This window comes from Clupea harengus, chromosome 7 (genome assembly GCF_900700415.2).
Source record: "Clupea harengus chromosome 7, Ch_v2.0.2, whole genome shotgun sequence".
Classification (NCBI taxonomy): Eukaryota; Metazoa; Chordata; class Actinopteri; order Clupeiformes; family Clupeidae; genus Clupea; species Clupea harengus.
Window position 1 is genome coordinate 19245450 of NC_045158.1, and position 27809 is coordinate 19273258.

The following is a 27809-nucleotide window of genomic DNA, read 5'->3' on the forward strand; positions in this document are numbered from 1 at the left end:
AAGCCCCCTCTGTGTCAGGTTTGGAAGGCAGGAAGGGGTTAGGTGCAAATGACTTCTTATCAACCGAGGATGAGAAGCGGGTGAGATTGAGATTTGAGGAGGAGAGAAGGAACAGGTCAGAGAGAAGTGTGATAAGGTATAGAGAGATGAGTGACTCTGAAGACTGGGATGAGTCAGAGGTTAAGGAACAATGTCCAGTCACTGTACTTTCTAAAAGAGAGGGTTTGAAGAAAGAGTCAAAAGAATTGAGGAAAATGAAGGATAGAATTAAGCATTTGGAACGTGCCTTGATAAAGAAAGAAGAGAGAGAAAAGGAAGGTATACAGGCCCCAATTACAGAGGTGGATGTAATGATGCCTCTACTCACAAAAGGTAATGTAACTCATTACCAACCGTGGGGTCACTCAGATTTAGACGGATTAATATTTAGACTTCCTATTTTACAAGAGGGAGCTGGGATTTGGATTGGAAAACTGGAATCTGAGATGGTAGGAAAGCGGTTGGCCGTAGGTGATATAAAGGCATTGTTGAGTCAGATTCTCACCAGAGAGACGACTACTTCACTTCTCAATAAAGTGGGACTGGGAAGGATCATGGGTGATCCATCGATTGATGAGGTGGCATTTGATAACTATAGGAATGCTGTGTGGAGATGCTTGAGGAATGCTTACCCTAATGTATTCTCGTTAGCAAGTATGTCTGTGAATAAGATCAGAACAGACGAGAATCCTGCTGTGTTTGTGGAGAGAGTGGAGGCAAACTGGCGAGTGCGAATGGAGACGGATCCAGAGAACAATCAGATGGTGAGGCATATGATGAGGAAGGCCATAATGGAAGCCCTTCCAGAGTCAGCTAAAAATAAACTAGAGAATGATTATCGGATTGAATCTATGCTGAAAACTGAGTTCAGAGACTCTGTAACTCATTATGTAAATTTACAAAGGAAGGTTGATGCTGATTTGGAAAAACAACATGTGGAGAGACAGAGGAAGTTGGTTCAGAACCAGTTGGATAATGATGAAGGGACAAAAAAGGGTGAAATACAAGCACCGCAGTTAGGTGTAATTGCCCAGGCACCTAAGCAGGACCTGGGGCAAGGTAAAATGCTTGTTTCAGGATCTTCTCCATTGGCAATACAGCAGCCGACACCCATTCCTCAGGTAGCACATGGTACTACACCACAGATGCCATATTGGGAACGGCCACCTCAGCCTTATCCGCAGCGTCAGGCCCAAAAGTGGGGGCATATTCAGGTCAGATACAGAGGCGGCGGAGCAGGCAGAAGCAGAGGCAGAGGAGGTGTTGGAAGAGGTCAGAACCAAAGAGATGGGCCACAGAGGTGTTGGGCGTGTGGCGAACTAGGACATATCTTCAGACATTGCTATAAAGAACAGAATGTGGGGGAACAGGGAGATTACCAGCCACAACTGGGTGAATCCAGGGGTCTTCCCTTATGGAGGTGAGTATGATTGATAGAGCCTAGAGGGGGTTGAGGAGAGAGTTTTGGAAATAATTTAAAACAAAGGGGTTAACTGATAAACAAGAGCAGGAGGCATAAGGGGTATATGGAGGTATGTTATGTAGTAAGAAAAGTTAAAGTTAGAATGGGCTATAGATAAGGACTTTTAAATGAATAAATTAGGGTTTAAAACATTAGATCATTTCTTGAAATAAAATAAAAAACAGGGTAATTACATATACATTTATAGATTGAGGGAATAGGAAAATGGATAGACAAATGGAAAGTAAGAATGAGGAGGTAAATGGGAAGTTAAAGAGGGGTAGGATATGTTATGTTTCATTTATCAGTATTCTAGGTATACAGATGAGAGGAGTGACAGAGAGAAGGGGAGCCGTGCGCAGGCGTTGGTGAAATTTAAGAAAGCAAGCCAGGTTGAGGATGGAGCTAGATGGCTGATCTAAGGTTGATGTGAGGAATTGTGTGGGGTTTTGGTGTTAACTCCTTGAAAGTATATGTGAAAATAACATGGTTTTTAAGTGTCTCTTACAGGTTTGGTGGAAACATTAAAAGTGATTCGGGCTGAGGAGCCGCAGGAACAGAATGGTTTGTTTGTATTTGCTTTGGGGGATGGGCGATAAGAAGGAGTGACGGGCCCTTTGAAGTATTGGTATATGGTGTGAGTGGGGTGATTTTAGTATTCAAGCCAGGTTATAGCAACCAAGGTAAGATCCTTTGTTATTATAATGTGAGTCTTTATGCTTTGATAGGCCACGTGGGCAGGGTTTCCTTCGAGATAGTGTTTCAGCAATTCATTTATAGCCTAACTTAGTGATAAAGATATAATGTACATAGGTGATGTAATTATTTCAAGGGATACGACCAAATTGATTTAAAAGAGGGGTAAACTGCAGGCTTGGTAAACTATGGAGCTGCTATTGTGGCCAGATGGCAACTCTATACATGTTATCTGCTTTGTTCATTTGCACGCACTTTTTAGTTTTCAGTGCGTAAGGGGGGAGGTATTAGGAAAATGATATTAGGAAAATTAAATTAATGGGGTTTTGGTCACCCTATTTATGAAAGGTTTTGGGATGAAATTTTGCATAATGCTATGGTTGTAGCTTCTATAATAAGGAATAAAGGAGTGGAGATCAAACCTCGGGGAATGTTATGGGGTGTGGGTACAGGTTATACCCACTGATATGTTTCTTTAATCTTTTTTATGGCTCAGGAATGAAGGATAACTTGGTACCTGAGCTCAGCGGGAAATATATAAGTGAATGCCAGGGATTTGCCCGCTGAATCTTATTGTTCCAGTTGGAATGTGTTATACTGAAAGGTGTAAGTGTATAGATATGACAAGGGAAATATAGATATTATATGAATGGATGGGTTTTATATGATGGGTTAAGGTATGTCTGAGGACAGGACTGAAGCTAAGAGATGGTAAGTGTCATGAGCTGTGGGAGAGATAATGTAGCTGAATGGATGGTAGTTTATTTAAGGAGTTAAAGTTAGGGGAAATAGACAATCATAATGGAGAAAATGAAAATGGTCTATAATTACATGTAAGGAAACTAGGCAAACTACTGAATCTTTAAGTCTACATGAGGCAGGAGCGCTGCACGGAGCAGTCATGCGCTGGGACACAGGAGTGAACTGGAGGAGTGTGAGAATGGATGAAGGTGGGTCAGCTGCATACAATCATGGGTGTGATTGGAGACGAAATGCAGCTGGAAGTGTGAATGTCATGGAAGGAAAAGGTGTGTGAGTGTGCTGAAGGGGAGCTGCTGAAGCAGACTTCAGCAAAACTTAAAGGTAAGTATATGTTAAATGTGGGAATCTTTGTTTTAATCAAGCATTTGGGGAATTATGTTAGTATAACATTAAGACATGTGGGAAATTATGGAATGCAATCTCTGGATATCGTACTACACACTTTGGAAGTATGCCTAGGAAATATGTGAAAATTATGTGTATAGATTGTTTTTAATCTTTGGAATTATATATACACAGGTGGAAGCTTATGGACTGGTCCAGTCGGGAGACTGGTGATGGGTTATGGTTCTTAAAACAAAATAATCTCCAGCCAATAGGGCTGAGAGGTGAAGGGGTTAAGTGTGTTGTATCGTGTTAACTGTTTTGCAGGACCACTAGGCGGTGGGACTACCACAATTCGAGGGAGCTGAGTTGGAGTGGGGACCATTCAGATGTAGCAGCTCGACCTGGGTGAAGGGCTGCCAAGGTCATGGACATGCTGCAGTGGATGGATGTGTCTACCCTTGGGGAAAGGAAACTGATGGAGCTCAACATGGTCAGAGGAGGCTTTCCGGCGGATTCAGATGAAAGATCTCATCAGTGGAACTTACAAGAAGATGTTTGTTGTGGGATGGCCACAACAATTCTACAACAGCACGCAGAACATCCATACATATTAAGACTGTACCACTTGCATAACATTGCATACATAACTGGATGTGTATTGTTTATATTTATATTGCTTGTTTTGTTTGTTTTAATGTTTGGTTTTCTGTATGTTTGTTTGTATTGTATTTTTGTATGTTTCTTTATATTTTACACAACACTGCATTCAGAAACTGATGGAAAAGAGGATGTGCATGGTTGCCTTTCGCAGCCTGCGGAATGCAGGTGTCGCTGTACAGGACAGGGCAGTGGGTTCAGTTTTCACCTTAAAATAAGAAGGTTTTTGCTCCCACCTGTGGGGATAGGGGCATGGCATCTCGGGAGTAAAGGAACACCAGAATGTGGATACTGATATTGTTACACCTAAGTTTATCCATGTGAATGGAGACTGAACGAAACGCACGACACTGCATACACGATAAGATGGTTGTATTACATTTTGTATGTTCTGTAAACACTACTGTATGCTCATCTAGGACCACCCTAGTGAGACTGTTGTATTGTATGGGGGTATTAATATGGAGTTAGATGAAGTGGATGGACCGTTTAAAATAATGCTAAAACTGGGTTTTGATGAATAGGAGTTCAAATGTACTTGTTTCATCATATGGTAGATTGATGGTGTGTATTTGATAGAGTTATGAAAATATGGTTTAGTGTGTCCATATGGACACAAAGGGGGGAATATGTGGGATATTTTCATATGAATAAGGGATAGTTTTACCAGATACCTGTTGAATGAGTGTAAAGATTAGCTTTGGGTTACATTTCAGATGAGGTAGAGATTTAAAATAAGAGGGCGTAGCTTGGAGTGACCTAAGGTAAAAATGGGTGTGGTATTATATACCATGGAAGTCTTTGATTTGGGTGGGGTCAGAATGGAGAGGTCAGGTTTAATTGGCTGGATTGGTCAACCAAGCAAAACATAGATGGGAGGTGCTAATTACAGGTTTAAAGAGGTTGGCGCGAATGTAATGTAGCAGATCTATTTCCGGAATACATCTCTTTGCTGTGGCTTAATGTACTACAGTAAATCCGTTGGAACAACACGTCCTTTGTCTTGACTTTCTGATTGTGAAAATAGTTTAAGACTTAGTATTGGCCACCACAATATTTCAGATGATAGTTATGTGATAGGCTGTACCACTATGTTGACATTTAAAAACCGTTGACTGCGATTGTTTGGTGTTAAAAACCGTTGACTGCATTGTTTGGAGAGAACGCGCTAATTCACCGAACAAATACTTTCATATTCATTTTCCACCACTTGTTAGCCATGTCATCCATTCATATTGATGTGAATCAATCAATTGCACCCCTGAGGCAAGCGATAGAATGGAGCCTGGTCTGCTCATATACAAAAGTTAACATTAACGTGAAGTGGAGTTAACTTGCGGCCAACACCATTGTATTACAAGCACTGACATTCACTCATGATGAGAAGGTACACCTGGCGATTCTCTCGCCTTCTGTCATCCATTCATATCGATGTGAATCAATCAATACTAATACAACTTTAACTGTGATGTGTTTTTGTTTCATTTCGCAACTTATTTACTGTATAATCCAAGATAGCAGGTGCCCGTTGGTAAATAGCCTATTCCACATTTTATTTGCTTAAAACACACAGATGTAGGCTACTGTCAAATCAGAAAGAAATGATGAGAGAAACTCACGATGATAAGGTAGGTAGGCCTACACCTGGCGATTCTCTCGCCTTTTATCTTTCACCTTTGCATAATGTAACTCAGGGCCGGCGATTGCTATAGGCGAACTAGGCGACTGCCTAGGGCGACAAATGGGTTGGGGGCGCCCTCTAGCGTCGCCCTTGGACCTACTTCCCCTTAATCATAGTTAGAATAACAAGCAAATAAAAACATGTTTATTAATCATGATCATCTGAGGGCGCCCCTTCAGCCCTACGTTTACTTTAACCTGATTTTTAGATTGAATTGATGGTTATTGTCGATAGGGGGGGCGGTTGCGTTAAGTTACGTTACGTTAGTTATGTGAGGGCTCCTGCACATTGCCAGGGTGGGGTGAGCCGTGAGCGTGTCAGCTACGTGACATTCGCAAAAATGAAGCGGTCAATACCATCTGGAGCACAGGGACGAAAACGAAGAAAGGAAGAAGAGGAAAAGAAAGCCAAGTATAGAGGTAAGTCTTCTCATCTCAGTCATTAAGGTGTCAAACGAAATACATGTAGTATTTTGCATCACCTAATATTGGACGTTTCATTGCTGTCACTTAGGCTAGCTATAGCTAGCTAGCGACTGTTACTTTGCTAATTTGCTACGTAGGCTATTACTAGCAAACGTAACTTCACTGATAACCTACATGGATGTAAATGTCAAAAGACCAGTATCTGGATAACGTATGCTAGTTATGAAAAGTACAGTTGCTGTCTACATTAATTATAAATGGCATAAGTTCTGTTTAGTGACTGTTCACAACTAGCAGGTGCACACACAGTAACCATTTTGGGGATAGTGGTGGTGTTCACCCTTCTGTACAGTTCCTCCCCAGGAATATACTAAACATTTTGTTTATTTTTGTTTTAAATTGGCCAGATGCACTCAGGCAATTTTTGCAGAGGCCGCTGTAGAAAGGACGCCTGATTCGCCTCCCTCTGAACTTTGTAAGTAGCCCACACAACTAGTACTACTGTTGCTGTTTTTGTTATTGTTATTATTATTAGCAATTATTACTTTAATAATCACATCACATTAATACTACTAATTGTAATCAGTAGCCTAGTATTATTTAGCCTTGTGGCAGTAATTGTAATATATCTACTACAAGTTACATGGTCAGATAAAATGTATTTGTACAATGCAACTATGTGGTAGGATGATAGAAATGACCAAATGCAACTGTGTAACGAACAGCATGGATGAACTCTGTGTTTAAATACAGCTGCAGGAGAAGGGACATCCAGTAGTACTCAAGGGGCCAGTAACACACAGGCCAGGAACACACAGCCTGCATCAGGTGAGTCTATTTAATAGTATTTATTCAAGCCACATCCATACCTTAAAGTACAATAGAAACATGTTAGCATGTATTAAATACAATAGCTTGTTTTCTTAAAGAAGTTCAACCACATTCATGATCATTTCACTTATTATATTAAACACTGCTTGTCTGGCTATACAATATGCTTGAATACAGGTGAAGGTGAAGGGACATCCAGGACCACATCAAGCACTCTGGGCACCAGTGAAACTACACTGCCGCCTGCAGACACCTCACCCTCCACAATTCCTGCTATCCAGAGAGAACCTATAGATCCTGCTGACTGGCCAGCTGTGATCCGGTAAGGACAGAGTTAGTTTGCAGAGGACCATACCAGACCAGTCCAGACTTTACATTTCCAAAAAGAGATGATGGGAGAAGCTGCCACCACAACCACTTCTACAGGAAATTAGTAAATGGGGAGAAAATCAAGAGAAGCTGGCTTGTATATTCAAGGAAAAACAATACTCTGTATTGCTTCTGCTGCAAGCTCTTTTCACAGAAAAATGACCACCTCATTAGGAGTGGCCTAAATGACTGGAAGAATTGTAGTGAGGTATTTGAGATATTTTGTAGAGGTACGTACAGTATCCATAAAAGCACTTTTGTTTGTAGAGGGTATAGTTAGGGTATAGAGGGTCATAATTTGCTTAAATGTCCTTACAGGTGCTTAAGAGTGTTTTGCACAGTTTATGGAGTTAACTTAATCCTAACTTTGAGTGTGTAATAAATTATTTAAACTAATAAAAAAGAAAATGTTCTGAAACTATTCTGGTGTTTGTTGTCCATGCAACATTTATTGTTGAACTGCAATATAGAATAGTATAAGTGGGTGAAAAAACTGCTATGCAAAGTTAAGTGATGTTAAGTATTGTGTGTGTGGGGGGGGGGGGCGCAAAACTCAATCTCGCCTAGGGCAACCAAAGGACTAGAGCCGGCCCTGATGTAACTTATAAACACTTCGTTTTAAAGCGCTGTGCCCGTCCTTAAAAGATGTGTCAATAAACGAACGTCTGCATCATGTGATCTGTCTTTTTCGCCACTGGTACTGAATTGCCAATCTTTGTATTTCGTGTAACAAATGTATTAATTTTCCTTTGTCCCACTGCAATAAATACGCTTACTTCACTCAACATTCAGAAGGGAAAGGGAGATAACCCCGGAGTTAAGAATATAGATCACTTCGGCTCTGGAGCAGTAAACAAAAGTCTCCCCTGTAATCTCAGACTACGATTAGCAGGAAAGGTTAACAACAGGCTAATTAATAAAATACAATACTTAATAGACTAACAATACAATATGTATTTGTTTGAGTGTTGTTGTTTAGTGCAATGGGGATGTATGATCGTTATTGTCTATAAAGTAAGGCATTTTCAACAGAAAAATCTCCCGTTCATCGTGTCCATTCGCGTTATGGGGTAGGCAAAAAAACGTTACTCCACCTACTGTTTTGGCGTTGAATCGCTTTGCAACACGCACAACCCTTGGGGAACCTAAAGGAACTATAAATCAAAACAACTGCGCTTATGTATCTTACGTGCTTAAGTTTCTGCGTAAAAAACGAGTATAAAAGACCCCCCCACACACACACACACCTAAGGCATGTCCAAGAATAGGCCCTCTTCTGTCACACAGCCTAACACACACACACACACACCTAAGGCATGTCCAATAATAGGCCCTCTTCTGTCACACAGCCTAACACACACACACACACACACACACACACCTAAGGCATGTCCAAGAATAGTCCCCCTCCTATCCCACAGCCTAACACACACACACACCTAACACATGTCCAAGAACAGTCCCTCTCCTGTCCCACCCAATCTGGGCCACATCAGGGCCAGGTCTGCCTCAGATACAGCTGCTATCTGAAACGCTCTGGTGTAAGAAAGCAGAGAAACCCCCTTACTGACAGCAGCCTTTAAAATAGGGTGGAAACAAGGAAGTGCACCAAACTATCAGCTCCTTGAGAATAAAGCTTCATGGCCCCTTCATGAAATAAACCAGCACACAGTGGCGGTAAAATAAGCAGATAGCTTTATTAAAAGGTGCAGATTAATACTCTGATGTAGATACATGATTATACATTATTGGAATATATTAAATGAACTGATCAGGTATATCAAAAGCCAAACAAATAAATACACATGGTTTAAAACAAGACTACATCAAATAATGTGTTTTACAAAGAAACCGATTAAATGAAATACAAGCTTATCAAACACTGATCAGTTATGAAGCCACGTGTTCTGATTTGTACCCTCTTCTATATATGGATGCTTTTCACGGAATCACATAAATACACACATACTGTACTTTGCATACCTCTGTGACACATCTTTGACCTCTGACCTCTGGCCAGATGTGTCCCGGATCAGAGCTGTATCCATTACAGGAATAGCAGTTGTCTGAATTTCACTGACCGTAAAAATATAAAGACAGCCGTTACACCTCCGTCATCTTGGACAAACACAGCACAACTGCTGGACGGGGTCATATTCTCCTACAAACACCTGACGCATCTAGACTCAGAACTACTGTTAGCCTATGCATCTGTGTTCCCTCTATACATCGTAAATCAGACAACAGTTAGCTGCGGCCCCTATGGATCCTATAGGCTGTAATGTTATCTCAGAGTCTATTTACATTAGTAATTAGTAGGGCCGATGTGACATACACGGTTCTCTAAACCCCTTTCTGTACATGTTTCTGAAAAACAACATCTGTATTGCACTTTATAAGAGCGTGAAGATGGCCCTGTGTGTGTGTGTGTGTGTGTGTGTGGTGAAACAGGCTGTGGACTTCTCACAGATCTGGGCCAAATCCACTCCAGGGTTGGGGCCCATTTGGTTAGTGGTCAAACCCAGACCAGACTGAGCACTGGGCCCTGGACTCTGTAGAGCGCCTTGAGACAATTTCATTGTTTTGGCGCTATGTAAATAAAATAGAATTCAACTGAACTGAATGAACTCACTGACTGCACCGGGCATTGACAGGTCGGACACGGGCACACTGAGCAGAGCCCCTCTGAGACCATACAGAGCTACGGTAAATCAAGGAAAGCCTCACGTGATCATGACTATAGGAATGCCCAGCAGAGGAAGACACTCCAAGGGCCCTCCATCCTTACTCAGCATTCTTGGAGGGGAACCAGGGAGAAACTCATGATGGATCTTTTGCAAATAGGTTTTCTCCCAAAAAAATATTTAAAAAAAAATCAAATATTATACTAAAAAAGTCAACGGGTTTCTGTCCTCCACTTTTTGTGTTCGCATTCGCATATTTTACCAAGAAACAACCAGCTGTTCTTCGTGAAATATGTGAAGAATCACCACAATGTAGGAGTGCAGACTTTTCTCTGTGTAGACAACTAATTTCATCTGCATAAGTAGATGGTCAAACACAGCTATCATTCCACTGCTGCCCAAAACCTGAGACTCTATGATGAGTGTAAGTTTGGACACGAAGAGCCTTAGTCAGACACGCAGATGAGCTGAGTGTGCCCCTTCTGTCAGGCTGGACGGTGGTGATGGGTAATTCACTGTACCAAAAATAAACATCGGACAGACACCACCAAAACAGTACCTCACCTCCCACCCCATTGGTTCAACATTACCTTGACTCTCTCTGCATCTCTCCAAGAAACAACTCCACCCACAGAAGAACACTACCCCCCCCCCCTCTCCTCCTCCCTCCAGGTCAACAGCTTTAGCTACCACCAGTAACAGTCTCTGTCTAGGTCCTTCTGTTAACCTCCTACCCAGAGTCTGTCTCTGATGAGCACTCCGACCACAAGAGGGCAACGTAGAGTAAAAAACAGATTGACAGCAGCAGAACACATCACAACACCCAGGCCTGCGGCTACACATGCTCACTCCTGCAGTCCCATCCGTATGATGTGGAGTCTAGTGATGGATGAACCGAGATGCTTGCGGCTGACGGGTGTGCGCTCAGGATAGGTCGGGCATGGAGCTGGGTCTCCTCTGGTTGGTCAGGTCCATGTAGAGCTCGGAGCGGAGGAAGCGGGGGTAGGAGTCCCTCTCCATCAGGCCGTAGATGCGACACTGGGCCAGGTCAAAGCAGGACACGGAGACGTTCTCCAGGTTCTCTCGCGTCTGTTCTCTGGTAAACGAGTCCAGATTGACCTGCAAGAGAGAGAACAAACACACGCACATGCACGCGCGCACACACACACACACACACACACACACACACACACACACACACACACAAAGAAAGGGAGGGGATCATTCAATACCTTTTAAATACATTTTTGGGAAATGATTTGCATGCATGAGAGCTTTTAAGAGTATAAAACAATGAGAGTATAACACAGTTCTCTGGAACAGATTTAAGCGAGATCTGACCCGCTGTGGGCCGCTATGAGATCTGTTCCGCTGTGGGCCGCTATGAGATCTGTTCCGCTGTGGGCCGCTATGAGATCTGACCCGCTGTGGGCCGCTATGAGATCTGTTCTGCTGTGGGCCGCTATGAGATCTGTTCCGCTGTGCGCCGCTATGAGATCTGTTCCGCTGTGCGCCGCTATGAGATCTGTTCCGCTGTGGGCCGCTATGAGATCTGTTCCGCTGTGCGCCGCTATGAGATCTGTTCCGCTGTGCGCCGCTATGAGATCTGACCCGCTGTGGGCCGCTATGAGATCTGTTCCGCTGTGGGCCGCTATGAGATCTGACCCGCTGTGGGACGCTATGGGGCCATGCTCACCTCTTTGCAGGCCTGTATGGAGATGTGCTCAGAAAAGATCTTCTTGGCCCTGGAAGCCAGCTTGGACTGGGACTTGATCTGCTTGAAGTCTTCGCAGGTGAGCCAGAAGTCCAGGTTCTCCTCACTGAACTCGGTTTGCAAGAAGGCACGGAACACAGCCACTCCGTCTGACCAAACAAACAATCAAACAGTTAACAAATATCGACAAAAATCATCTTCTCAGATTTCACATCGCTTTGCGTAGTAAAACAGGTTTCACCCACACAACACAAAGTTGTTGTATTTGCTGTCAGTGGCTATACCTAGGGTTAAAATCTGCAGGAGGAGCAATCAGGTAATTATATAATTTCTAGAACATGTTTTTTTACAGCATCACTGGTATTTGTGAACTGTGGGTTGTACTACTTGACAGGTGGTCAGGAACACATTGTTCATTTGCACAGTGGCTTATTCAAACACAGCCATATTGGTCTACTGATGCAGAGCACTATTTGCCTTCAGATTGGAGAGGAAGAACAGCTTCCATAAAAATTTTAATGACTGCTTTGACAAACCTTTCGTTCACGATAACTGCCAAGAGTTATAACAGCTATAGACTCATTTTGTAATGACAAACAGCAATAAGTAAAGAGTCAATACGTCAACATTCTATGCACAAAGACCATTTTTGTTTAAGAGAAAACTCTGTGTTGTGTTGTGTTGTGTACAGCTGTCTGTATCTGCGCTGAAAACATCTGGAACACTGGAACTTAACATAAACATCTGAAACATTGGAACTTGACATAAACATCTGGAACACTGGAACTTTACTGAAACATCTGGAACACTGGAACTTGACTGGAACACTGGAACTTGACTGAAACATTTGGAACACTGGAACTTCACAAAGCCTGGAAGCCTTACATTTATGAGTCAGCAGCTGGTCGAAGGACTCTGCCCATATGATGGCTTCCTCTGGGCCAGGCCTACGGAGAGAGAGAGGAAGGACAATCAACCCAAAGCTCCATCTCCATTAAACACAGACCTAGTACGCTCACTCTTCAGCACAAAGATGACTCGAAGACAAAAGAGTCAAAGCAAGGACATAGCTCACATAAACATTTAATTTGGCACCTTGTTTTCATCAACATTTCTGGTATGATTTCAATACATAAAAGTACTTTTAAAAACGTATTATGTACATCATTTTACAAATGTCAGATGCCAAAATGTCAGATGCCAAATTCACAGCGGAACAGCCTGTTTCTATTGGACCCTCACCAGGCAGACCTGAGGAACAGCCTGTTTCTATTGGACACTCACCGGGCAGCCTTGAGGAACACCCTGTTTCTATTGGACACTCACCGGGCAGCCTTGAGGAATACCCTGTTTCTATTGGACACTCACCGGGCAGACCTGAGGATCTTCTCCATCTTTCTCACACGGCTGCGTCCCTGCTGGTCCTTCTTGTTCCGCACAAAGGTCAGGCGGTTCTTCACGTCCTTGGCCCTGTAGACACACCCCAGAACACAACAGGCAAATTAACTCATATTCATGCCCGACTCCAGGTCCTCCTCACAGTATTTAACATTTCTACTAAACTCTTACATACAGCATTACACAAAGCCTGCAGAAACGGTTTATAAGTGACTGTGTAATACAACAGAGGCACCGTTAGACACTTACAGACTCTTTGACCTCTGCTTGAGGCCTCCTCGTCCCATTACACACCTGCAGTTGGCCTCGTGACAGACCTGCCCAGAGAGAAGCAGCAGCACTTGGTCAGAATGATCTTAATGGTCTTATTCTTTCTACCTGAACACTAGTATAGCACTGGTCAGAATGATCTTAAGGGTCTTATTCTTTCTACAGAACACTAGTCTAGCACTGGTCAGAATGATTTTAAGGGTCTTATTCTTAACACAGAACACTAGTTTAGCACTGGTCAGACTGCTGGTCTAAGTCTGTTTAGAATGCTAGTCTAACCAGTCAGAATGCTTGCATAGTTCTGGTGAGAATGTAGCCCTGGCAATGTGGCTGCTTTAATTGGTCCAAATGCAAATGCCACCCTGATGAGCACGCCGATGTCACTCAGCTCTTACCCGTCTCCTGGCGAGCAGCATGCAGATGTGGGTGGAGCCTTGGGTGCAGGTCAGCTGCTTCCTGAGTGTGTTAGGGGAGGGCGGGGCCCAGATGGGCTGGCGGGCATGGTTGATGCACGTGAGGGCGTGGTCTGAGATGAAGGCGGGGTCTGAGATGAAGGCGGGCTTCGAGATGAACCGGGGCGATCGAGGTTCCTGGAGCAGACTGCCCTCACTGTGCGTGCGCCTGTGCAGGGGGAGGGGCATCAGCTCGTCGCCGGGCTGCATCGCCACGGGAGACGCCCCCGCCACACTTCGGCGCTTCGTCATGTAGCCGTTGTCGCCGTCGTCATCATCCTCCTCCTCATCCTCATCATCATCCTCTTCTTCTTCTTCCTCGTCGGTGGACGGGGACGTTAGGGGCTCGGTACTGAAAGAGCGCCCCAGGCAAAGCTTGTGTGCGACGAGGGGCGAGGAAGAGGAGGAGGAAGAGGTGGGACGTGCGCACACGCTCACCGTCTCCGAGGCGCTCTCACCCTCGCCCTGCTCCCTCTGCCGCTGCTCTCCCGCCGACACCGCCTCCTCCTCCAGCTCCACCTTCCTCCTCCTCCACATCTCCGCGTCAGCGCCCCCTGCTGGGCGCTCCACTCTCCGCGGAGTCAGAGACAGGGACGGGAGAGGGGGCAGAGGGGAGATGGGGCCCCTGAGGTCGCTCTCCACCAGGGGGGTCCGTGTTTTGGGGAAGAGGAACCGCTCGTCTCTGGCCCGGGCCATCCTGGGAGATTCGGAGGGGCAGGAGGGCAGGCAGGGAGGGGGGGCGTCAGCATGACCAGGGGGGGCAAACGGCAGAGGCCCTGCATCACTCTTCTCCACAGGCTGGGGATGTATCATCTGTAGTTAACCAGCAGAAGACACACACACACACACACACAAATACAAACATACACACACACACATACATACATACAGGAGAAGACTTCAGGTTAAACCACTACCAAAAGCATTACCACTGCATAACAATATATTTATGATATACAGTATATAACATGAAAGCACATAGTTCATGTATAGTGAATATATATATATATATTCAATCTACATACATGATTAGCAAGTCTACAAATAAAATGGTGTACACATGTGAAAACTGTTAATGGCAGTCGGCAGGAAAAGCTTTTTTCTCTACAGGACACTGTACCATTATTACTAGTCAAAGAATATAACATGTATACATTAAGTGTACCATTACTACAAACCAAAGAATATAACATATATACAATAAGTGTACCCTTACTACTAATCAAAGAATATAACATATAAACATTAATTTTACCATTACTACAAGTCAAAGAATATAACATATACAGCAATATTGAAGACTCATCAATACACAACATGAAAGAAAAGGGGGTACAATGCTGTGTGTGTGTGTGTGTGTGTGTGTATCAAGTAAATATTGAGTCAGAGGAGAAAGAGAGGGATTGAGAGGGAGGAAGAGACAGAGAAAAAGAGAAAGAAAGGGAAGACAGAGAGAAAAAGAGAAAGAGGAGACATCTTACAACTCATTCTCTCACATACCTGCAGTCTCATCCCCTACAACACATCACTGACATGGAGCCTTTTAACTGAAGCTTTTCTGGCACATTCTGACAAGCATTTACTGCTAGTCACTAACCTAGAAAAACAGCCTCTCATAACACACCTGTCTGTGTGTGTGTGTTGGGCATGTGAGTGAGTTGGGCATGCACACTGTTTATATATATGTGATTGTGTGTGTGTGTGTGTGTGTGTGTGTGTGTGTGTGTGTGTGTGTGTGTGTGTGTGTCTTACCTGCTCGTGGGCCAGTCTATCTCTGTGCTGCAGCTGTTTGTTGATGTTCTCTCTCAGACACTGGAGAACCCTCCTCTTCTGCTCTGCGGAGAAAGCCTCCAGGCTCAGCAAGCTCTCCCCCTTTTTCAGGCAGATGCCAAGAGAGGTGAAAAGAGGAGAGGTGAGGAGCGGAGAGGAGAGAAGCGAAGAGGAGGAGAGAAGAGCAGAAAGGAGAGGAAACGAGTAGAAAGGCAGAAAAGAGAGAGGCGATTAGAGGAAAAGAGAGGACAGACCAGAAGGGAGGAGTCAAGAAGAAAAACGATAAGGAGAGACACCAGGAGAAGAGGAGAGGGGCGGAGACACCAGAAGAGATCAGAGGACACAAGAAAACAGGAGAGGAGAGAAGAGAAGAGGAGAGGATCATTACTCATCAGGCTTTTTGTCTGAGTGTTTTTCCATGTGCATTATTCTGAGACACGAGTCTCTATCTACCCCTCTCCCTCCCTCTTTCTCTTGTGATGGCAGGAGCAGTGAGTGTCTGAACAAAAGGCCGCCTTTGTCCGGCTGCCCACATGAAAGCTGAGTGAGAGCGGGGCAGAGGGAGACGGCACAGCCACGCATCTCTCAGTCATCAGCAGGCAGGCAGGCAGGCAGGCAGACAGGCAGGCCGGCGTCATCACACCGCACAGCACAGCACAGCACAGCACAGCACAGCACAGCACAGCACAGCACAGCACAGCAGAAAACAACGCAGAGCAAAGTATGCACGCAGAGATGAGTCTCTCCCACAACCAATTCGATGAGTGTGTGTGGTTGGGGATGGGGGTGGGTGTGTGTTTGTGTTTGTGATGAGTTCATAAAATGAGGTCAAAAGTGTAAAGACACTCTGTGCCTCCCATTTCCGGCAGGCTTTTATCAAATGTCCAGATCTTTTAAACAGAGTTAATTAAACCACGCTAATTAAACAGACCCCAGTATGTGCCTCCCCAAGTGCACTGGGCTGTTATCCGTGTCCTGATCTTTGAAAGAGAGATAATTAAACTGTCCAACTCTATCTGACACACAGGCTGTTATCAGTGTCCAGATCGTTGAAACAGAGCTAATTAAACGGTTCAACTCCATCAAAACACTGATACCCATGAATGAGCACCTAGTGAGAAACTTCCTAATGGGCTGTTTTCAGTGGCCAGATCCCTGTAATCGACGAGGTCCAGGTCAAATTAAACTATTAAACTATCAAACATTGAAACTGATATGTGAGTGTGTGTGTGTGGTGAGAATCTGCCTGACGGCCATGTGTGTATTTGTCGTGCCTTACCTCCGTCCTGTGAGTGATGTAGAGACGCATCTTATCAGCAGGAACTGAAGAGGGAAAAAAGAAAAGAAGAGAGACGGGTGTTACTTTGTTTACTGGGACAATCCCATAGGTTTAACCACTGTGCACCTAGGAAGAGGACGAAATGGATACACTGCTTTGGATGGGGAATACTGCTTTGGATGGGGAATACAGCTTTAGATGGAGAATATTGCTTTAGATGGGGAATATTGCTTTGGATGGGGAATACTGCTTTAGATGGAGAATATTGCTTTGGATAGGGAATACTGCTTTGGATGGGGGATACTGCTTTGGATGGGGGATACTGCTTTGGCAGTTGTTGCTGTGGGTCAAGGTCCCTTTAACACTGAGGTCATGAGTTCTGTACCCCTGATATTTACTATATTGTAAATTGATTAGGATAAAAGTGACAACTAAATGTAAATGCAATGAAATTGGCCATTTTCAAGGTGTGTGATTTATGATGATGACTAGATGCAAAACAGAAGCCAGCTTAGCAGGAGACTCATACCGGATAAGGCTTGGCCCTTCTGCTTGTCTCAGGGCAAACACAGCATGCAAATTAACACAAATGTTTTTTTTTTTTTTTTTTTTTTTTTTTTTTTTAAAGGACTAAGAATGACCAAACATACATACATACATACATACATAACTGTACTAAAACTGTACCATCCGGGCATGAAAAGAAAACTGATCTCAACTATTTCATATTAATACTGTATTAATGCAATATTAATCTGCACTGTCCAAACACTCAGTGTGTCTTCACAGAACTTGAAACACTTTGCGTTCAGTGCATCTGATTAAAAATGAAAAGTTTGGCAGCGGCTGTTTTTGCGCTGGTGGTTTGTGTTTCTCTGGTGGCGTGTGTGAGGATGAGTGTGCATCAGCACTCATTAGATCGCTCCTCTGCTCGTTTGGGGGGAGGTTTTCCCCCTCACGGCTGGATGGGAACGACAGCGGCGTAGCACTGGTCTCACGCCTCGCATCGTCTCGCCCCATTAAGACTCACGGCAGGAGACAAACTCCTTCACCTCGCCAGCACGCACATCAGAGAGGCACCCGGCGGACGACTCCGGAGCGGGTCTGACCCGGCTCTGGCTGCTGTTTGCAGCCAGTGCAGAAGGCGTTAGTTCCCCTTCGCCAACATTAGCGTTAGCAGCAGACTACACCTCCACACGCAGCATCAAATATAAATGCTCCAAAGGCACCATGCCCCGCGGCCAACGGCACCACTAAACACAGACAGACAGACAGACAGACAGACAGACAGACAGACAGACAGACAGACAGACGCGAACGCACACACACACACACACACACACACGAATGCTCAAAAGGTACCATGCCCTGCAGTCAACAGCACCGCTAAGACTTCCCACGCTCCACAAAGCAGGCAGAACATGAGCGGATGAAGACAGTGACTCATCCGTGAGTGTGTTTTAGTGTGTGTGTGTGTGTGGGGGGGGGGGGGGGGAGATCCCTGTCTTTCTGTGTCATGGAGGGCTTTAGTCAGTCAAGCATTCTGCTTGCGGAATATGAACTGTTACCTTCTAGCAGACGTTCCAGAACCCTTCAGAGCCCATCAGAGCCCTTGATAGTTCTAAATAAGCCCTTAATAGTTCTAAATACGCTCATAGACAGCTCATTAGAGTTGAGCAATATCATTTAATGAAGTGACTATTGGTACAGAACTCTGTGGTGATAAGACTGGAACTACTGCTACGAAATTCCACAGTGAGAACATTGATACTATTGTTACGGAATTCCGAGGCGATAACATTGGTACTATTGCTATGGATTCACGTCAATAGTGGGTTAACAGTCCCACCCCCTGGTGGTCCGGTGGTTAGCATTGATGCCGTCCAAGCAGTTGACCCGGGTCCGATTTCAGTTTCTGCACAATTCTAATTAATTGATTATGTTCAGTCACTTTAATCAATTTGTGATATCACAAAGTTACCGAGTAAGCATACGGCCTACACTGATTAAGGCTCGCCATGGAGGCACACTGACTAAGCCCTGCACTAGGATTCACCACAGCGGGGGACGCAACCCTTATTTTGACCATCTCCAGTGATAAACACCATGTTCCTAAATGACCATCTTCACTGATAAACACCATGTTCCTAAATGACCATCTCCACTGATAAACACCATGTTCCTAAATGACCATCTCCACTGATAAACACCATGTTCCTAAATGACCATCTCCACTGATAAACACCATGTTCCTAAATGCTACGGAATGGGAATAAACCATATGGAGACAAATCTATGGAAAATGTGTCCGTGACAACAGTAGATATACTACAGTGGATAAACAATTCCAGACCGATAATATTCAAATTATTGGAACAAAATTCCATAGCCGTAGCCATAGTTATCTTATACAGACCTTCTTCAAATCTCTCCTTTAATACTCTTATGGTGCACTGCTAATCTGGCTTTATATCTGATCTTAGACAGGTTTCCACACTCAGGAAGGAAGGGCTGGGCTAGAGTATATATATACTATTCTTAGTATATACCATGCTTTGTGAGTGATTACTATGTATAAATAATTATATAGACTAACGTCAATGATTATGAGGCATTAATAGATTCATATGAGCATTTAATAAATAAACAGCATTTAACATCCGTTTCTGCATAAACAACTATTTCTTGTCTCTGCATAACCCTTAGTCATTCCCAGTCCCCTCATAAACCTCTCTCACACTCTTAGTGTCCTCATCTCTCATATGTGCACTGACCGTCCTGCAGTTTCAGCTGGTGCAGGTAGAGGGGGCTCTGGAGCACGTTACAGCGGCCGGGCTCATCCTCGCGAGTCAACAGCATCAGGTCAGTGTAGATAAAGATTGTGACCTGCAGGGGGAGACACAAGCACACAAACACACAGTATAAGGATCGTATATATGGGTGTTTGGACAGGCAGACTGCTTTGGAAAGACACACACACGCATACACATCATCTGAGTATGGGAAGTATGGGAACACACATGCACACACACACAGCATCAGGTCTGTGTAGAGATACATTATGACCTATAAGAAAGCACTCCCCCCATCACACTCACACAGCATCAGGTCTGTGTGGTTTGTGCTTGTGTGACACCGGCCGTCACCACTGGCCCGCTTGTGTCAGCTTGACTCAGTGTAGCCCCTGCTGAAGCCCGGCAGCGCCGCGGCCTCCCTGCCCTCCCTGGCCTCCCCTGGGCATGAGATGTATGTGCCACAGTTCTGCCTGGATGCTTAAAGTGCTGCACCTCTATTATTCATGCAACTGATTCAGGGGCACGCCATGAGAATGAGATGCATAGTTGAGTGTGAGGAGGAGGAGGGGGAGGCGGAGGAGGAGGAGAGGTAACCTGATTATACATCCCTGTTAATACATGGCACTCTGTGTGCATGTACAGATGTGTACACACAACACACGCACACGCACACGCACACGCACACGCACACGCACACGCACACGCACACGCACACGCACACGCACAGACACAGACACATACCACAAGTGCGCGCACGCACACACGCACACACATATGCAAACAAATGAACTTAGACATGTGTGCAAAGATAAGCACACAAATACATGCACACACACACTCCCAAACTCTCAATCAAACACTCATAGACCAATGCAGGTATGCTCATATACACAAGCATACACACACACACACGCCGAGTTCGTACACACACACACACACTTGCTCTGAACTCGAGCCAGTGCAATAAGCTCTGTCTCCTAAATCACTAGAATGGGACAGAAACATTCCCTCTCTCTCACATAGGGCTGAACGATTAATTGCATTTGCGATTTAATCGCGATATGATATAACGCGATTTTCTAACCGCAACGTTCGCGATTAAAAAACGTGGTCAAAAAAAAAATTTTTTTTTTTTAAAAATACATTTTTTTTTTTTTTTTTTTTTTTAAGATGGTACATTTTGCACACAGTGTTTAAAAAGTGCATGCCTAGTGTTTATACTTAAAATAACTTTTTTTAAATTACTTAAATGCACAGTGGCAAAGCCACCGATTTGTTGTTCTTGTTTCTGTAATGAGCAGTTAAATAAAAATGTAAAATGTGGGAAAGAATATTTTACACTAAATGTATCTAATATGGTGTTGGTCATATTTAAATCATTCATTACGTTTTGTTGTTGAAAAAAAGAGGATAAAAAAAAAAATTGCATATCGAATCGCAATCGCAATATTTTGGTAAAAAATCGCAATTAGATTATTTCCCCAAATCGTTCAGCCCTACTCACACACACACACACACACACACACACACACACACACACACACACACACACACACACACACACACACACACACACACACACACACACACACACCTCCAGGACCGCACTGGAATGCTCTCAGTGATGAGCAGCCCCTCTTTATTAAAAACAGCAGGGGGTTGGGGTCAGTCTCTGAGTACAGACACTGCTGCTGCTACTGCTGGGAGAACAGCAGAGTAGGAGAATAAACACATAGTTACTGCCATGGCAACTCCACAAGCTCAGCGCCTCTGAAGAAGACTGAAGTATCTCCCCTCTCTGCCAGGGCCTTAGGCTCTTGCTGAGCTATTCACCTTTAGTAACAAAGTCAGTCCATCTCTTATCCCGTTTCTTTTCTTGGCCAGAAGCAGGTTATGTGATTCATGCCCGACGCAATCAGTAGAGAAAGAGGACTTTACCCTTACGCTTTACACTTGTGCCGTTAGATGGATCTGCTGCAAAGGCTTCAGTTTCATTAAACCTCAAAAGGGACATCAGCTTCCTGGTAAAGCTGTTTGAGAGATACTTGGGGGAATGTGTGTGTGTGTGTGCGCGTGTGTGTGTGCGTGTGTGGAATACAAAAAAAAACGGACAAAGGGGGAAAAAGTCAATTCTAGTGAAAGTAGAAACCAGCAAAGAGCCCTGAGGTCACCTTCTGGACAGCATGGACACACACACACACACACACACACACACACACACAAGGGCGCACGCACACACACACACACACACACACACACACAAGCGCGCACTCACACACACACGCGCACGCACACACACACACACGCACACACACACACAAACTATACACACTTTCTGCTGATTTTACAGGAAAACAAACCTAATCAATTTCCACAGAGCAAAAAAAGAAGACGTAATTTCACCCTCAACAAGCTGGACCCAAAAGAATGAGCGAGCCGTTTTAAAAGATTCCAGCTTTATATATCTAAACATTACAGGCATCACTGTACCACTAACTGGGGCAGAACAAAGCATGTAAACACAAAGCCAGTCCATTAGGAAAAACAACATAAATGTTTTAGTTCCCCTGTAGCTACTGGGGCCTGAGAGAGAGAGGGCCCCTGAGAGAGAGAGAGGCCCCCTGTGAGAGAGAGGGCCCCTGAGAGAGAGAGGGCCCCTGTGAGAGAGAGAGTGCCCCTGAAAGAGAGAGAGAGGGCCCCTGTGAGAGAGAGAGTGCCCCTGAAAGAGAGAGAGAGGGCCCCTGTGAGAGAGAGAGGGCCCCTGAAAGAGAGAGAAAGGGCCCCTGTGAGAGAGAGAGGGCCCCTGAGAGAGAGAGAGAGAGAGAGAGGCCCCTGAAAGAGAGAGAGAGGGCCCCTGTGAGAGAGAGTAGGCCCCTGTGAGTGGAGGCCCCTGTGAGAGAGAGAGAGAGAGGGGGCCTCTGAGAGAGAGAGAGAGAGAGAGAGAGAGAGAGGCCCCTGGACCTGACCTGAGGCAGGTGTCATCAGGTCCGCTCAGGTGGGCTTACCTTGATGGACAGGTGTTTGCTGTCATGAAGAATCATCTCCTCCGAGAGAAGCAGGGTGTGTTCAGGACTGCACAGATTCAGAGGCTGCGGACGACAGACACACACACATTACAACTACCTCTCTAATGATGCATCACAATAAGCCTCACCTCACTGAAGACACAAATGCTCCAGTGTAGACACCCATGAAAACACTTAGACATTAGCCTCAGCTACCTCTCTGAAAACACTATCATTAGCCTCAGCTACCTCTCTGAAAACACTATCATTAGCGTCAGCTACCTCACTGAAAACACTATCATTAGCCTCAGCTACCTCTCTGAAAACAATATCATTAGCCTCAGCTACCTCACTGAAAACACTGAGACATTAGCCTCAGCTACCTCACTGAGGGAACCAGGTCACACCAGCATCACTCCTATATTACATAACATGCAATAACATGCAATAACTCCTAGATCAGTCCTGCATCATACCCAAACATTACCATCACTGGCTTCTGCTACCACCTCCATCACATACTTCAGCATTATCCCTACGCAGCAGAAGACCTCAGCACACACACACACACACACCAGCCAGCCCTCTATGACGATTCAAAACCTCTCAGGTTATACACACTAGAGCATTACGCTTCATGACCAGAGCTAGAAACTGCTCTTTCCATTAAAGTTATCTGACCTGCACAAACACGGGGAAGATGAGGATCTTGGGGGTCATGGCCACGTAGGTGCCGTAGTTGGACTGTGGGAGGTGGGACTGGACGATGGTGCAGTTCTGGTAGTTGGCGAAGCTGTGCCTGTACGTGGAGGAGGGCGGGGGGATGGTCTTGCTGTTGATGGAGCGCCGTATGGTGTTTCTGGAGAGGGGTCCGGGGTCCGGCAGAAACTCACTGCCCTGCTGCATACCCCGGCTGGGGTGAGTCTGATAGATACGCCCTGGAACCAAACAGAGTGTAAAAAAGAACACCAGCTTCATGAGCACACACTAATATGGAGCTATAGATAAAGTGGTGGGCAAGCAAAGAGCTGGGGCTCTGTTAAGCACCTCGAGACAGTCACATTTTAATGGCGCTTTATACATGAATACAATTGAAACTGAAATTGAAGAACGGCAGCACCTGCATGGGTTTACTGCCCAGGGAGAACATACACTGATGAGAAAAGCACTGCACAGTACCATCAGCTGCTTTGGATAAAACTAAATGAAAACTACACACTGGGAGGGATATGAATTTAAGCTGCATGGGCATGAAGTGAAACTAATTTTATTTTTAATTTTAAAATTAGGATTTTATTTTGAAATCATATCCATCAACCATCTTATTTACTACTACAAAGCAGTAGTTGAATGACATTCTTTTGGTAATTGAATTTCCTTTGACGTCCATCCCCTGGCATATGACTTTTGTTTGTGCAACCAAGACAGATTCTATTGTATCCAGGGGGTCATTGAAATATGACGACAGGACAAACATCATCCCCTACTAGATCACACACAGCAACGTGACTGTCACTGGCCATTTGGCATGCCAAGCATGGAAACGCATGATCCTGCTAATGAAGTTAATTTGCACGAAATCAACGTTTCAGAGCCAACCGTGTCTAAAGAGCTGAACCCGATAGGGATCAGACAGGACAATTTGTGTGAACAGAGGTTCCACAGAAGTCAATGGATTGAATATTGGGATAATATGTGGATGTTTAGCTGATGAAACCTGACTGAATCAGTTTGACTGATGACAGTATAGACTGACTTACCCAGTGTTCCGATAGTGCCATTGTTGTCAGAATACACTGGCTGTAGTATCTGCAGGAATACAGAGATAAGGCACATGAGTACATAAGACACATACACATATTACACAATACACATAAGTCACATGACTACATCTGCGTCAGCCGTAGACACAGGAGTACATCTACATCAGCTGTCACAGCAGCTTTCATCTCCATCTAGTACTCAACTAAACCAACAGTGGATGAAGCTAGATGAGAAGGAACATAATGTGTCACGGGGAAAAGGAATAATATATAATGTATGTTGTTAAATATACACATAACAAATTTCAACATACACACACACACACACACACACACACACATATATACACTACCGTTCAAAAGTTTGGGGTCACCCAGATAATTTCGTGTTTTCCATGAAAACTCACACTTTTATTTATCAAATGAGTTGCAAAATGAATAGAAAATATAGTCAAGACATTGACAAGGTTAGAAATAATGATTTCTATTTGAAATATTGATTTTGTTCTTCAAACTTTGCTTTCGTCAAAGAATGCTCCATTTGCAGCAATTACAGCATTGCAGACCTTTGGCATTTCACCCCACGCTTCCTGAAGCACCTCCCACAAGTTGGATTGGCTTGATGGGCACTTCTTGCGTACCATACGGTCAAGCTGCTCCCACAACAGCTTAATGGGGTTGAGATCTGGTGACTGCACTGGCCACTCTATTACAGATAGCATACCAGCTGCCTGCTTCTTCCCTAAATATTTCTTGCATAATTTGGAGGTGTGCTTTGGGTCATTGTCCTGTTGTAGGAGGAAATTGGCTCCAATCAAGCGCTGTACACAGGATATGGCATGGTGTTGCAAAATGGAGTGATAGCCTTCCTTATTTAAAATCCCTTTTACCTTGTACAAATCTCCTACTTCACCAGCACCAAAGCAGCCCCAGACCATCACATTACCTCCACCATGCTTGACAGATGGCGTCAGGCACTCTTCCAGCATCTTTTCACCTATTCTGCGTCTCACAAATGTTCTTTTGTGTGATCCAAACACCTCAAACTTTGATTCGTCTGTCCATAACACCTTTTTCCAATCTTCCTCTGTCCAATGTCTGTGTTATTTTGCCCATATCAATCTTTTCTTTTTATTGGCCAGTCTCAGATATGGCTTTTTCTTTGCCACTCATCAGGCCAGCATCCCAGAGTCGCCTCTTCACTGTAGACGTTGACACTGGCGTTTTGCGGGTACCATTTAAAGAAGCTGCCAGTTGAGGACCTGTGAGGCGTCTATTTCTCAAACTAGAGACTCTAATATACTTGTCTTCTTGCTGTTGTGCACCAGGGCCTCCCACTTCTCTTTCTACTCTGTTAGAGCCCGTTTGTGCTGTTCTCTGAAGGGAGTAGTACACACCGTTGTAGGAAATGTTCAGTTTCTTGGCAATTTTTTTGCATGGAATAGCCTTCATTTCTAAGAACAAGAATAGACTGGCGAGTTTCACATGAAAGTTCTCTTTTTCTGGCCATTTTGAGAGTATAATCGAACCCACAAATGTGATGCTCCAGATACTCAACTAGCTCAAAGGAAGGCCAGTTTTATAGCTTCTCTCACCAGCAAAACAGTTTTCAGCTGTGCTAACATAATTGCACAAGGGTTTTCAAGGGTTTTCTAATCATCCAGTAGTGTTCTAAGGCGATTAGCAAACACAATGTACCATTAGAACACTGGAGTGATAGTTGCTGGAAATGGGCCTCTATACACCTATGTAGATATTTCATTAAAAAACAGACGTTTCCACCTAGAATAGTCATTTACCACATTAACAATGTATAGAGTGTATTTCTGATTCATTTAATGTTATCTTCATTGAAAAAAACAGTGCTTTTCTTTGAAAAATAAGGAAATTTCTAAGTGACCCCAAACTTTTGAACGGTAGTGTATATATATATATATATATATATATATATAATACATATTCATCAGGCAGAATTTTAGTCTTGAGGCTTTTTACAGATTACACATCCACATGATTGTCAGTTCTCATTCATATCTATACATTCAAACTAACAGCACTAACAGTCCCTGCCCCTGCCCCCGCCCCCGCATGTATTTATAGGTACAAGGGGGGAAGAAGCGAAGCAAGCTGACAACATGTGACTTTACCCCTGTGGGAACAGTGAAACACACTGTGAAACAGAACTGACACAAATCTTCCTACATGGGAAACGAGTGCCTGCCTGCCTGCCACCACTGGTCCCTGACACAATTAGAGTGGATGGCTGACATGACTCCTTTAATATGCATGAAGGTCACCAGCGTCCTGAGAGAAGCACATTAAGCTAGTCACCATCCTCCTCAAGCAGAGAACATCTCTAATAAAGTCGCTTGGCACAAGCCCCTGCCAGTGAACACCTCCTGCCAAGAGCTGCTGCCAGGGGCCTTCGCTTTAACCTCCCACCAAATGTCCCTTTTGAGCTCTCCACCCACATTAAGCAGTACCCTGCACTTTACCCCAGATGTAGACTCTTGAAGGAAAGCGGCTTTTGACTTGTTCTCTTAAAGGAAAGCAGCTATTGACTCGTCCCCTGTTCAACCATACGATCGTCCTTAAAGGTTCCACTTGTGCGTGTGAAAAGGCTTTATTTAGAACCATCAAAGCTGAAGAATGCTGTAAGACCAGAATGATTCTGAGGAAAGAGCACTCCAGGGTTCTAAAGGAAAATTTCAAGGAAACTATGAGAAAAGATTTGTTTTTTAGAATGCAGATTTATATCAGCTAAAGCCAAGCCAGAGTTACAGGGAGAGCCTTCACCATGATGTAACTAGAAGAAAATGGAGAGGATGGATACAGGGTTCTCCAATAGCAGCTGACAGTGACCCAGCCCAAAGCTGTCTCTGTTCTGGCCTGAACATGGTCCTGATCTGGTCCAAAGCTGTCTCTGTTCTGGATTGGCCTGGGCGTGGCCCAGATCTGACACTGATATGGCGCACACATAGTCTGCTTCCTGGGTTAGGTCTTAGTGTCACTGATACGGTCCATGCTTTACCTGGTTGCCTGGGTTAACAGGTGAGAGGATGATGTAGTTGTCCCCGTTTGATGAGGTCACACGCGTTCCCTTCAGGGTAGTTGTTCGGGCCTTGTAGTCATTCTCCTCCCTCTTGTCCCTCCAGGGCCAGGGGCCGTCCATGAACCCCCTTGATCCCCCCGAGCCCTCAGTAGCAGCCGGCTTCTTCTTGCGGCTGTTCCTCTGCCCGAGGGGGTTGGACAGCAGAGGGGGCGTCTTTTCAGGTTTACTGGCCATGGGGGAGAGCGTGTCGTAGGCAGAGGTTTTGTAGGAAGGCTGGTGGATGAGGCCCTCAAAGTAGGGCTTCATGACGGGCGAGGTGCGCCAGACCACCATTGTGATCTCACTGCGGCAGCCCCTGGGGAAGGGGGAGAGGGAGAG

The 27809-nt window shown here is 44.6% G+C and overlaps 1 protein-coding gene across 2 annotated transcripts in view; it reads right to left on the minus strand.

The window, feature by feature from the left end:
- Positions 1-10583: 10583 nt before the first annotated feature.
- Positions 10584-27809, minus strand: part of LOC105911416 (regulator of G-protein signaling 3-like) — a 45843-nt gene continuing 28617 nt past the window's right edge. For both annotated transcript variants that reach the window (XM_031570763.2, XM_031570764.1), the window contains 13 exons: positions 27411-27786; positions 24377-24425; positions 23298-23554; positions 22617-22700; positions 19591-19702; positions 16817-16860; positions 15520-15639; positions 13711-14580; positions 13295-13362; positions 13016-13117; positions 12533-12594; positions 11630-11796; positions 10584-11052 (listed from right to left, as the gene is read on the minus strand). In XM_031570763.2, the coding sequence (XP_031426623.1) occupies positions 10858-11052; positions 11630-11796; positions 12533-12594; positions 13016-13117; positions 13295-13362; positions 13711-14580; positions 15520-15639; positions 16817-16860; positions 19591-19702; positions 22617-22700; positions 23298-23554; positions 24377-24425; positions 27411-27786 (2506 nt within the window). In that variant the 3' untranslated portion in view covers positions 10584-10857. The remainder of the gene's footprint in view (positions 11053-11629; positions 11797-12532; positions 12595-13015; positions 13118-13294; positions 13363-13710; positions 14581-15519; positions 15640-16816; positions 16861-19590; positions 19703-22616; positions 22701-23297; positions 23555-24376; positions 24426-27410; positions 27787-27809) is intronic.